At 38.2% G+C, this 12,103-nt stretch overlaps 1 protein-coding gene across 1 annotated transcript in view; it reads right to left on the minus strand.

The window, feature by feature from the left end:
* Nucleotides 1-12,103, minus strand: part of SMARCC1 (SWI/SNF related, matrix associated, actin dependent regulator of chromatin subfamily c member 1) — a 166,292-nt gene that overhangs the window by 75,543 nt on the left and 78,646 nt on the right. The window contains 3 exon segments of the mRNA XM_021068731.1: nucleotides 2,265-2,324; nucleotides 10,461-10,574; nucleotides 11,415-11,568. Of these exon segments, the coding sequence (XP_020924390.1) occupies nucleotides 2,265-2,324; nucleotides 10,461-10,574; nucleotides 11,415-11,568 (328 nt within the window).

A 12,103-nucleotide genomic window follows, 5' to 3' on the forward strand; every position in this document is an offset into this window, starting at 1 on the left:
ACCAGAGCCACAGTCATGCGAGATCTGAGCCTCGTCTGTGACCTACACCGCAGCTCACGGCAACGCCAGATCCTTAACCCACTGAGCAAGGCCAGGGATCAAACCCGAAACCTCATGGTTCCTAGTCAGATTCGTTAACCACTGCACCACGACAGGAACTCCTCCAGTTTTAATTTTTAATACAGGAAATACTGATAAAGTTAACATATGTTAAATTTTTTGGAGTCCTCAATAAAATTTTTAAAACTTCAAGTGCCTCCTGAGACCAAGAAGTTGGAGAACTGCTGATCTCATCTAATCTTTTATTTGACACTTAATTCCTAAATCATGTATTTTACACATGATATATAAGTTTGGATCACATGGAATGCCCCAGTGAAAGGGAGCTCTCTTCCTGCACTGCTTTTTTTTTTTTTTTTTTAAGGGCCACACCTGAGGCATATGAAGGTTCCTAGGATAGGGATCTAATCAGAACTACAGCTTCCGCCCTAAGCCACAGCCACAGCAACACAGAATCTGAGCCACGTCTGCAACCTACACCACAGCTCTCGGCAACGCTGGATCCTTAACACACTGAGCAAGGCCAGGGATCAAACCTGAAACCTCATGGTTCCTAGTCTGATTCATTTCTGCTGAGCCACAATGGGAACTCCCCATTAATTCCCTGCTTTAATGTTATAGTTATAACTGGTGTAGATGCTGCTAGTAAATTACCTGTAGCAATCATCAACTTCCTCCAAGCTGATCCCACTATTGAAACTAGAATGTCAAGTATTTGTTTTCTCAAGATAACATGCAGTACTAGATGTTTATGAGACCCACTGTGATCACTGAGATAGAAAGGAAAGACCGATAAGGGGCTTCTGGGAAAGCTTTTCCTTCCAAGAAGAGAAGTCCCCAGAGGTACCTTTTCCATTTCTCTTGCTATTTTGAATGGGGATATGAAGCTTGGAACTAACCAGGCTTCCTGTGACCAGAAAGCAGAGAAAAAAATGTGGAAATCTAAGGAAGGTAGAACAAAACAACAGGAAAGCTAGGGACCTGGCAATATCACTAATCAGTGGAAAGAATCTTGGAACTGTCAATCTGAAAAAACCAACGTCCTTTTGGTTAATACTGCTAGTCAGATTTTCTGTTTCATGTAGGCAAGAACATTGCTAACAGATTTAATGATAAACTTTTTCATATAGTCCTAATTCAGCTCCCACACTTTATATTCACAATATAATGTATATAAAGTACATAAATATAATGTGTATAAAGTAGTGTCATGAAGTCTCCATTTTAACCCAACAGTTGTTATTCTATAACTACATACAAACGGTCCTTCTTGAGAAATGGCTGATAAATCTGAAACCAAATATTCTCTTTTTTCTACCCTCCAGAGTAGAAATAACTCTGAGATTTACTTAGGTAAGTATTTGCAAGAATCTCCAAAGACATGAATAAATTTCAGAAAGTATTTACTATGCTAACTGACAAAAATACCATCCACTATTACTGGTTTACTACAGTCTTCTGCTTTCATGAACAGGATAATGGTTTCAATGGCAGATATGTTTGTCTATTTCTCTGAAATCCTTCTGGAAAATATGGAAGCTGTACACTCATATGCTCATAGCACTGGGGAACTAATATACAATGACTGAGGTGGGCAAAGTTAAGAAAAACTGGCATCTAAAGAAATGCCCCACTTCAAAGGAACATCTGCCATTCAAGGCCAGCCAATCATAGCTATGTGAGAATGAAGGCCCAGGTTGCCAGATCTTCTCATTTTGGAATAAGAGTTAGAAAGCCAGACTACTTTCGAAGAGTTACAATATTTGCTTAAATGCTCGCAACAGATTTAAAAGAAAAAAATCAACCTGAGCCAAAATAACACATATCCAGGCTTGATCTCTCCACTGACGGTCAGCACATCACCTCTACTGCAGATATTTAAACTCTAAAAGCCCCAAAAAAGTCTATTAAAATTCATTACATGGAATGAAAATTTTCAGTATAAATTCCAAAAGCATATTTAAAATGCTAGTCACAGAAACTTAAATGAGGTCCTGCTTATATAGCACAGGGAACTATATCTAGTCACTTGTGATAGAACTTAATGGAGGATAATGTGAGAAAAAGCATGCATATATATGTATGAATGGGTCACTGTGCTATACAGCAAAATTTGACAGAATGCTGTAAATCAACTGTAATAAAAAAAGAAACTTAGCACCCAATTCATACGAATAAAGGGGCTCCATCATTAATCTGCTTACCTCAAGAAGTAGAAGGGTCTCCTGTTCAGTCCATTCTCTTCCAGCACTAGCACCTTTGCTCTAAAGAAACAAATACAGAAATTATTTATTCATTCCTAAAGCTGAATACAGATTTCAGCAGGATTCCTTTCTAAATTCTGGGGACTATTTTATGCAAACAATCATTACTTTATAGGAAAAAACACACAAGAAACCTCAACTCCCAACAGAAAGGCTAGTTTATTTCAAATATTTCTTGCTCTCTACAAAGGACTCACAACTACTTCAACATATTATTTCCATTATTTGGATATTTAAAAATACCTTTTGAAACTACAATGACATAGTATTTTAATGCATACTATACGTGAGCTATATTACAAACATAATACAAAAATTTGGTATAGCTTAAAGGTGGCACTTTTCCCGTATTTCAAGGACAAACTGTACCACATATAATGAGCCCTAAGAGACTGTTGACTCCGATTGCAGCCTATTATCTCATTTTAACATCTCTCAATTGATAGGATTTCCAAGTGATTCCCTAAATGACAAATCACCTCTTCCATGAAAATCCTTTATAACTCATAATTCACATGAGCATGGCGTTATAAGAAAGCTGAATTTGTGTTATATAAAAATCAGCTGATTCACACTTCTTGATTTGCAGATGACTAGTTATGTGGTATTCTTGACACTATTCTTTAGCCACATATTTTAGTAATTCAAAACACACCTTCTAACGTATTATCCCTTCTCTGAAAATTCCATTTTGGGAGATAACAATTTAAGAAATGAAGAGAAAATCTCTCTTGTCTGTGATTTCCTTGTTTTGTCAATAAAGTTTCTCAATTCATTTGACTCAACCTTTGTACGCAACTGTGCTACACACTGCAGGTAGTTCTCCAGAATATTCAATCCATATCATTATGAAATATTTGGTCATTTCCAAAAAATACACTAAAAATAACTACAGAATAAAAAGGGGACTCTAAGAATTTCAGGATTAAAGTCCTAAAGTATGCCCTGGCAAAAAAGAAAAGATACATTTAGCTGTAACTTGCAATACATTGCTCAGATTCCTTGAAGATTACATTAAGAGAATCAAAAGCGACTTTTTTTCCCCTTCACATCGGGAGCTCCAAAGGCTACATTTTTAATGAACAAACATTGATCAGATTTGGAGCTTCAGAAGTACAAAATTTATCAACAATTTATCTAAATTCTGAAAGATAAAACTTAAATATACGGAAAATCTGTATAACCTAGATATGAATGACATCTATAGGAAAGGTCCACAGCAACCTTTTCCAAATTTCTTAGCTACAAAATATAGAAAGGGTTTTCTCCATTCCTACTGACTTAAAACAGTAAATGTTTCCCTCTTGATTTCAACTGGCTCAGGGAAGAGCTGCATTACCATCATCAGGGCCAGGGTTTCCACATGACTTGAGAAATTTTTTCTTTTGTATTTACTGAGGTATAATACATGTACATCAAAACACAAATCTTAAGTCTATAGTTTGACAATTTCTGCAACACACCCATGTAACCACCACGCAAAATCAACACCCAAAAGGCTCCCCCACTTTAGACTTCCATTTGATACCAACACACTAAAAACACAAACTATTTTGAATTGTACAATCATGGTTAATTTTTCTTTGATCTGAATTGTATACTAAAAAACCACACAGTATGTAGTTGATGGGTCTGGCTTTCAACCACATTTTTCTATAAAGAAGTAGACCATTTCATTTTTGTGTCATATTACATTGTTTGAATAAACCATAATTTATCAACTATCCTACTGATGAACATCTGGGTTATTTATAGTTTGTGGCTATCTTGGGTAAGGCTGCCATGGACATTCCTGCACATTCTTTTCTTTTCTTTTCTTTTTTGCTTTTTATGCCCACGCTTGAGGCACATGCAAATTCCCAGGCCAGGAGTCAAATCGGAGCTGCAGCCACCAACCTACACCACAGCCATAGCAACGCCAGATCTGAGGTGCATCTGCAACCTACATTGCACCTCAAGGCAACACCAGATCCTTTACCCAGTGAGCAGAGCCAGGGATCGAACTCGAATCCTCATAGATTCTAGTCGGTTTTGTTATCACTGAGCCACAACAGGAACTCCTACATTATTTCTTTCTAAACCCAATTTATCTGGTCTCAATAGCCAGAAGCTGGGTAACTGAGCACACAACATGTTTAGCTTTGAGAGTGTTCCCTTCAACTTAACTTTCTGGAAACATTTGTTTAGGTTGACATTAACTCTTCCTTGTTTGGTACAAATTTATCAGCACAATCACCTGTGCATAGAGTTTTGTTTCAAGGAAAATGTTTAACTAAATATAGATAAAATAAGTATAAGGCTATTCCAGTGGCTGCTCTGAGAAATTATAACAAACTTGGTGGTTTAAAATAACAAAACATTTACTCACATCTCAGGAGGCTCTAAGTAGAAAATCACTATCACTATACCAAAATCAAGGTTTTGGTAGGGCAGTGCTCCCTCTGGAAGTTCTAGGGGAGAATAAACTCTCTGCCTCTTCCTTCTTCGGTGGCTGCACCAAAATACTCTGAGCAGCCACCTCATGCTAGTATCTGCATCCAAGGTAACACTGTCTTCTCCTGTCTATAAAATCTCTCCATACTTTTGTAAGGACACATGTGATGGCACGCAGGGCCCACCAGGATAATACAGATTTACCCTATCTTCTAAACCATTAACTTGAAATTCCCACTGTATCTCAGCTGTAATGAACCAAACTAGTACCCATGAGGACAAGGGTTCGATTCCTGGCCCTGCTCAGTGGGTTAAGGATCCAATGTTGCTGTGAGCTTTGGTGTAGGTGGTAGACACAGCTCCGATCATCAAGTTTTTTCTATCATGAGTAAACTTTAAAATTCTGTTGCTTTCAAGTGATTTCTCCATTTAATCAAAGTGCCAAAGATACTGCCATAAAGTTATTTTATTGCCTTTACATACAAGCAGAATCAGCACTGATATACTTTCATTCCTGAACAGTAATTCGTTTTTTCTTCTTGATCAATCTGTCTAGAGGTTTATCAAACTTATTGCTCTTTTCAAATAACCATCTCCTCATTAATCTTCTCTACACTTCCTCTATTTCTGGTTTCTAGCTTAATTTTGCTGTGTCAGCCAACTACATTTATTTGAAATGCATTAAATCATACAAACACACTATATAATCTCAATCCTCTAAAATCTGATATTCCTTTGATGGCTTGGAATTGTATATATTTAAAGTTCCCTGTGCACTTTAAAAGAGTGTGTTTTCTGCTATTTTGCAGTATCTTCTATACATACCAATTAAATCTTATTGGTTGATAGTATTGTTCTAAGTCTTTCATATTCTTACTGGCTTCCTGTTTGTTCGATTAATTACTGTTAAAGGATCATTAAAAACTCCAACTATACTTGTGTGTCTGCCTATTTCTTCTTTCTGTTCTATCAGTTTTTGCTTTATATGAAACAGTGAGCAAATTAAGTATTCATATTTAGAATAATTGTATCCTCTTGATTAAATAATCACTTTATCATCATGAAATGTCTTTTTTTTTTTTTTTTTTTTTTGGTCTTTGGTCCTTTTAGGGCCGCACCCACGGCATATGGAGGTTCCCAGGCTAGGGATCTAATCAGAGTTGCGGCTGCCGGCCATAGCCACAGCCACAGCCACACCAGATCCGAGCCACATCTGTGACCTACACCACAGCTCATGGTAATGCCAGATCCTTAACCCACTGAGCAAGGCCAGGGATCAAACCCAAAACCTCATGGTTCCTAGTCAGATTCATTTCCACTGTGCCACAATGGGAATTCCTGAAATGTCTCTTTAATTCTGGTAAAGTAACTTGTTCTGATGTCTGCTTTTACAAGTATTAATACAGTGATTCTGGCTTTTTTTTGTTTAGAAGGTATGTACTGTATAGCACAGGGAACTATATCCACTCTCTTGTGATAGGACGTGATGAAAGATAGCATGAGAAAAAGAATGCATGTGTGTATATGTGTGTGTGTGTGTGTGTGTGTGTGTGTGTGTGTGTGTGTGTGTGTGTGTGTGTGTTTAACTTGGGTCACTCTGCTATACAGCAGAAACTGACACAACATTGTAAACCAATTATACTTTAAATCACTTTCTTTTAGTCTATGTCTTTACATTTAAAGTGCATTTCTTGGGAGTTCTATCATTGCTAAGAAGTTAACAAATCCGACTATATCAATGAGGATGCGGGTTTGATCTCTGGGCCCACTTAGTAGGTTAAGGGTCTGGAGTTGCCGTGAGCTGTGGTGTAGGTCGCAGACTCAGCTTGGATCCTGAGTTGCTGTGGCTGTGGCAAAGGCCAGCAGCTGCAACACCAATTCGACTCCTAGCCTGGGAACCTCCATATGCCACAAAGGAGGCTCTAAAATGACCAAAAAATTAATAAATAAATAAATAAAGTGCATTTCTTATAGACAACATATGTTTGTCCTTGATTTTTTTTATCCATTTCACCAATTTCTGTTGCTTAAATGGAATATTAAAATCATTAATATTAAATTCAATATTCTATCCCTATGGTCAGATGTACAGTTGCCACCTTGATATTTTCTTTTGCTCTTCCCATCTGTTCCTTGTTTTCTTCTCTCTTGTGGAATAACATTTTATGGACTATTATTGTTTTTATGTCCATTATTTGTTTATTACTTATGTGTCTTTAAAGAATTACCCTAAGATTTTCAATATCTCTCTCTAAATTACCACAGGGTACCTTTAAATAATATTTTAGCACATCACATACAGTGTAAGAACTTTAATACAGTATGTTTCTATTTCCTTTTCCTGCCTTTGAGCAATATTTGGACTTTAACATCAATATGCTGTGAATCCTAAATATATATTGTTAAGATTTTTGGTTTAAACAGTCTATTCCCGACTGACAAGGGATTAATCTCCAAAATTTATAAACACCTTCTGCAGCTCCATACCAAAAAAACAAACAACCCCATCCAAAAATGGGCAGAAGATCTAAACAGACAGTTCTCCAAAGAAGACATACGGATGGCCAAAAAACACATGAAAAGATGTTCAACATCACTCATTATTTGAGAGATGCAAATCAAAACCACTCTGAGGTACCACCTTGCACCAGCCAGAATGGCCATCATCAAAAAGTCTACAAACTGGAGTTCCCGTCGTGGCGCAGTGGTTAACGAATCCGACTAGGAACCATGAGGTTGCGGGTTCGGTCCCTGGCCTTGCTCAGTGGGTTAACGATCCGGCATTGCCGTGAGCTGTGGTGTAGGTTGCAGACGCGGCTCGGATCCAGCGTTGCTGTGGCTCTGGTGTAGGCCGGTGGCTGCAGCTCCGATTGGACCCCTAGCCTGGGAATCTCCATATGCCGCAGGAGCGGCCCAAGAAATAGCAAAAAGACAAAAAAAAAAAAAAAAGTCTACAAACAGTAAGTGCTGGAGAGGATGCGGAGAAAAGGAACACTAGTACACTGTTGGTGGGATTGTAAATTGGTGCAACCACTGTGGAAAACAGTATGGAGATTCCTCAGAAAACTAAACATAGAAGTACAATTTGATCACCAGCAATCCCACTCCTGGACATCTACCCAGAGAAAACCACGACTCGCAAAGACACATGTACTCCGATGTTCATTGCAGCACTATTTACAATAGCCAAAACATGGAAACAACCTAAATGTCCATTGACAGAGGAATGGAGCAAGAAGATGTGATACATATACACAATGGAATATTACTCAGCCATTAAAAAGAACGAAATACCGGCATTTTTTGCAACATGGATGGACCTAGAAACTATCATGCTAAGTGAAGTCAGACACACAATGAAACACCGACATCAAATGCTTTCACTGACATATGGAATCTGAAAAAAGGACAGACTGAACTTCTTTGCAGAACAGATGCCGACTCACAGACATTGAAAAACTTATGGTCTCCAGAGGAGACAGTTTGGGGGGTGGGGGATGTGCCTGGGTTGTGGGAAGGAAATCCTGTGAAATCAGATTGTTATGATCGTTATACAACTACAAATGTGATAAATTCATTTGAGTAATAAAAAATAAATTAAAAAAAAAGTCTATTCCCATTTCAAAAAAAATTTTTTTTTTTTTTTTTTGTCTTTTTGCTATTTCTTTGGGCCGCTCCCGTGGCATATGGAGTTTCCCAGGCTAGGGGTCTAATCGGAGCTGTAGCTGCCAGCCTACGCCAGAGCCACAGCAGCACAGGATCCGAGCCGCGTCTGCAACCTACACCACAGCTCACGGCAATGCCGGATCGTTAACCCACTGAGCAAGGCCAGGGATCAAACCCGCAACCTCATGGTTCCTAGTCGGATTCGTTAACCACTGCGCCACGACGGGAACTCCTCAAAAAAATTTAAATAAGGGGGAAATGTCTTTTTAATTGACCCACATGCTGACCTCTTCCGGAACTCTTTATTCTTCCATTTAAATCCAATCCCTTCCCAAAATACGTCAAATTGTTATAGTTTACTCTATCTTTATTTTAGGGTAATTTTACCACATTTCTCAATAAGTCAGAACTTTACAATAGTTTAACTCAATTTAATTTTCTTCTGCCTTTCTTCTCTTTTTGTCATTTCTGTTATAACCCCCCATAAATGGCCACTATTTAAACATTCCATATTCCTTTATGTATAACCATATATTTATATTTTCCATGCTTTTTACTTCTTCCCAAGCATCATGTGCTTCTCCATTTGGAATCATTACCCTTTACCTTGAAGAACTTCCTTTAGTTTTCCTATGCTATGAACTAGTGATAACTGGTCCACCCTTTGACTATCTGTGAAGGTCTTTATTCCACTTTAAATTCTGAAAGATGTTTCTCTGGGTTATAGAATTTCAGGGTAATTTTCAGATTTTCTTTTAGTATTTAAAATTGTTATTACCTTGTCCTCTGGCCTCTATCATTTCTACTGAAAAGTCAGGCATCAGTTTTATCACTGTGCCTTTGAACTGAGTATGTCCTTGTACACCCCAAGTCTCCTTGGCTCCTTTTATTTATTTATTTATTTACTTACTTATTTACCTACTTATTTTCTTTTTCTTAAGGGCCGCACTCACAGCACACGGAGGTTCCCAGGCTACGGGGTGAATCAGAGCTGTTGCTGCCGGCCTACACAACAGCCATAGCAACGCCAGATCCGAGCCACATCTGCAACCTACACCACAGTTCATGGTGATGCTGGATCCTTAACTCGCTGAGCAAGGCCTGGGACTGAACCTGCATTCTCATGGATATTAGTTAGGTTCATTAACCCCTAAGCCACGATGGGAACTCCTGTAACTGCAATTCTTTTCTTTTCTCTTTGTTTTCTTTTTGGCCGAACCCACGGCATATGGAGGTTCCCAGGCTAGGGATCGAATCAGAGCTACAGCTGCTGGCCTATAGCACAGCCACAGCAATGTCAGATCTGAGCCACATCTGTGACCTACACCACAGCTCCTGGCAATGCTAGATCCTTAACCCACTGAGGAGGCCAGGGATCGAACCTGCATCCTCATGGATACTGGTCAGATTCGTTTCCTCTGAGCCACAATGGAAACTCATGCCCTTCAACTTCAACCAACTGTGTTTTCGTGTTGGTGTTTCAGTTTCATTTATTTACTAACATAAGTTCACTAATCCTATCTTTTGCTATGTCCAGCCTGCTGTTCAATCCATCCAATGAGGTAATTTCAGGTATATTTTCAATTATTCACTAGGTATTTAATTCTATTTTTTCTTGTTGACCCTGCGGCATGTAGAAGCTCTCAGGCCAGGGATGGAATCTGAACCACGACAAGAAACAAAGTCGTGGCAGTAACAAGGCCGGTCCCTTAACCCACTACACCATAAGAGAACACTTTGATTCTTTTTACATGTTCTAATTCTCTGTTGAATTTCTCCAATTTCCCTCAATTTTCTTTAACACATAAGTCAAAGTTATTTTTAAATACCTATCTTCTAACCATATAGAAAAAAAGGTAAAAATAAGTGACTACTTTATAAAATGTCATCAGATTTAAGTAGCAAGCTCACCACTTATATTAAAAAAGTAAATCAAGTTTCTTATGGAAGATGATGCCTCTTAGAAGGAAGATAGACAAAATGGACAAGCTACATTGTACACCATGTGGCCCTAGGGAAAAAAAAAAAAAACCTTACCTTTGCTAATGTTTTCTTGGAATAAATGTCAGTACGAAGACCAAAGTTCTGCAAATCAATTGGTTTTTCCTTGTTCTTCTCAGGAAAATTTAACATCTGCTGAGCAGCAGGAACCTGTGAGTCAAACAAATGATAGATGATTGTAATAATCTCTGCAAAGTCAAAGGGATAGAAGTTTTTAAGACTGTTGAATACCGGCACTTAAACTACCCCTGGTAGAGATTTTAGTAAAAATAAATACCTACACCTCATACTATACTTTTAACAAAATTTCAACATATAAGAAACATTTTCCAGGAGTTCCAGCCAAGGCACCGTGGGTTAAGAATCCAACTGTATGCCACAAGCTGCAGCACAGATCATAGCCATGGCTCAGATTCAATCCCTGGCCTGGAAACTACCATGTGCTATGGGTGCAGCCATAAAATAAAAAATATTTTTAAATAAGTTTTTAAAAAGAAACATTTTCTTGCCTCTTTTAAAACATACAGAACATTGACAATAATTTTAAAAAAATTTTTTTACAGTAGAAGGCAATTTAAACCTTAGATTAGTGTTATTCCAATTGAATGGTATATATAATCTGATTGACATAATCTTTTCAAGAATGTTCACCTTCCAGATTTTAGGAAGGGGAAGAAATTTCAAACAATTTAACAAATTGAAACAGTGTGCCTCTTTATTACTATCTTAGACGGTAGAAGTGATGAAGGAGTCCTGAGTATGAAAGTAATCTATAACTGACAGGAAAACCAGTCTTGGGATTAATGGGAGACAGTTATCTTATACACTAAACCTTCTTAAAGACGCGAACATTTACAAAAGATTAAAAACAAACATAACCTATAAGGTAATAGGACTAGTATGTGACTGTAATAAGAATTCCTGAATATAAATGCTGGAAGTGGTTATCTGTTACCATCCCTTCCTGAAGAAAAGGCAGTACTAATTTACCTGAGGTGATCGAAGATGTAGAGGCACCAGCCCAGAGGGAGTGTCAGCTAAGACATTGAAATGAGGGGTTGGAGGAGGTCCCATTGCCATCGGTCGACTTTCTGGATCCACTTGGTAATTAACAAGCCCCCACTGCTCTAAAAAGGCATGAACTCTGAAGGATAAAGCTCTGACAGTTAAAATCTAGAGAATGTAACTTAACATCTTCATAACCATCATCACATCTCATTAAAAAACAAAAACAAAAAACAAGTAAACACTTTCTCTGCAGGCTATGAACTATCACAAACTAACTGACAATTTTGGTTTGAGGGACAATTTTTACTAACTCAAAATAATGTTGATAATATAGCACCCCCAAACCTACTACATAAAGCCTAACCATTCCAATCATAGAGATGAGAGAACAAATGCTGACGCTGGTCCATGGTGAAAGAACTCATACATAAGGAGTTCCCATAGTGGCTCAGCAGGTTACAAACCCAACTAGTATCCATGAGGATGCAGGTTCAATCCCTGGCCTTCCTCAGTGGGGTAACAATCTGGCGTTGCCATGAACTACAGTGTACACCACAGACCTGGCTCAGATCCGGCATTGCTCTGACTGTGGTGTAGGCCAACAGCTGCAGGTCAAGGCGACCTCTAGCCTAGGAACTTAACATATGCCCTGGGTATGGCCCTAAAAACAA

Source organism: Sus scrofa, chromosome 13, assembly GCF_000003025.6.
Source record: "Sus scrofa isolate TJ Tabasco breed Duroc chromosome 13, Sscrofa11.1, whole genome shotgun sequence".
NCBI lineage: Eukaryota > Metazoa > Chordata > Mammalia > Artiodactyla > Suidae > Sus > Sus scrofa.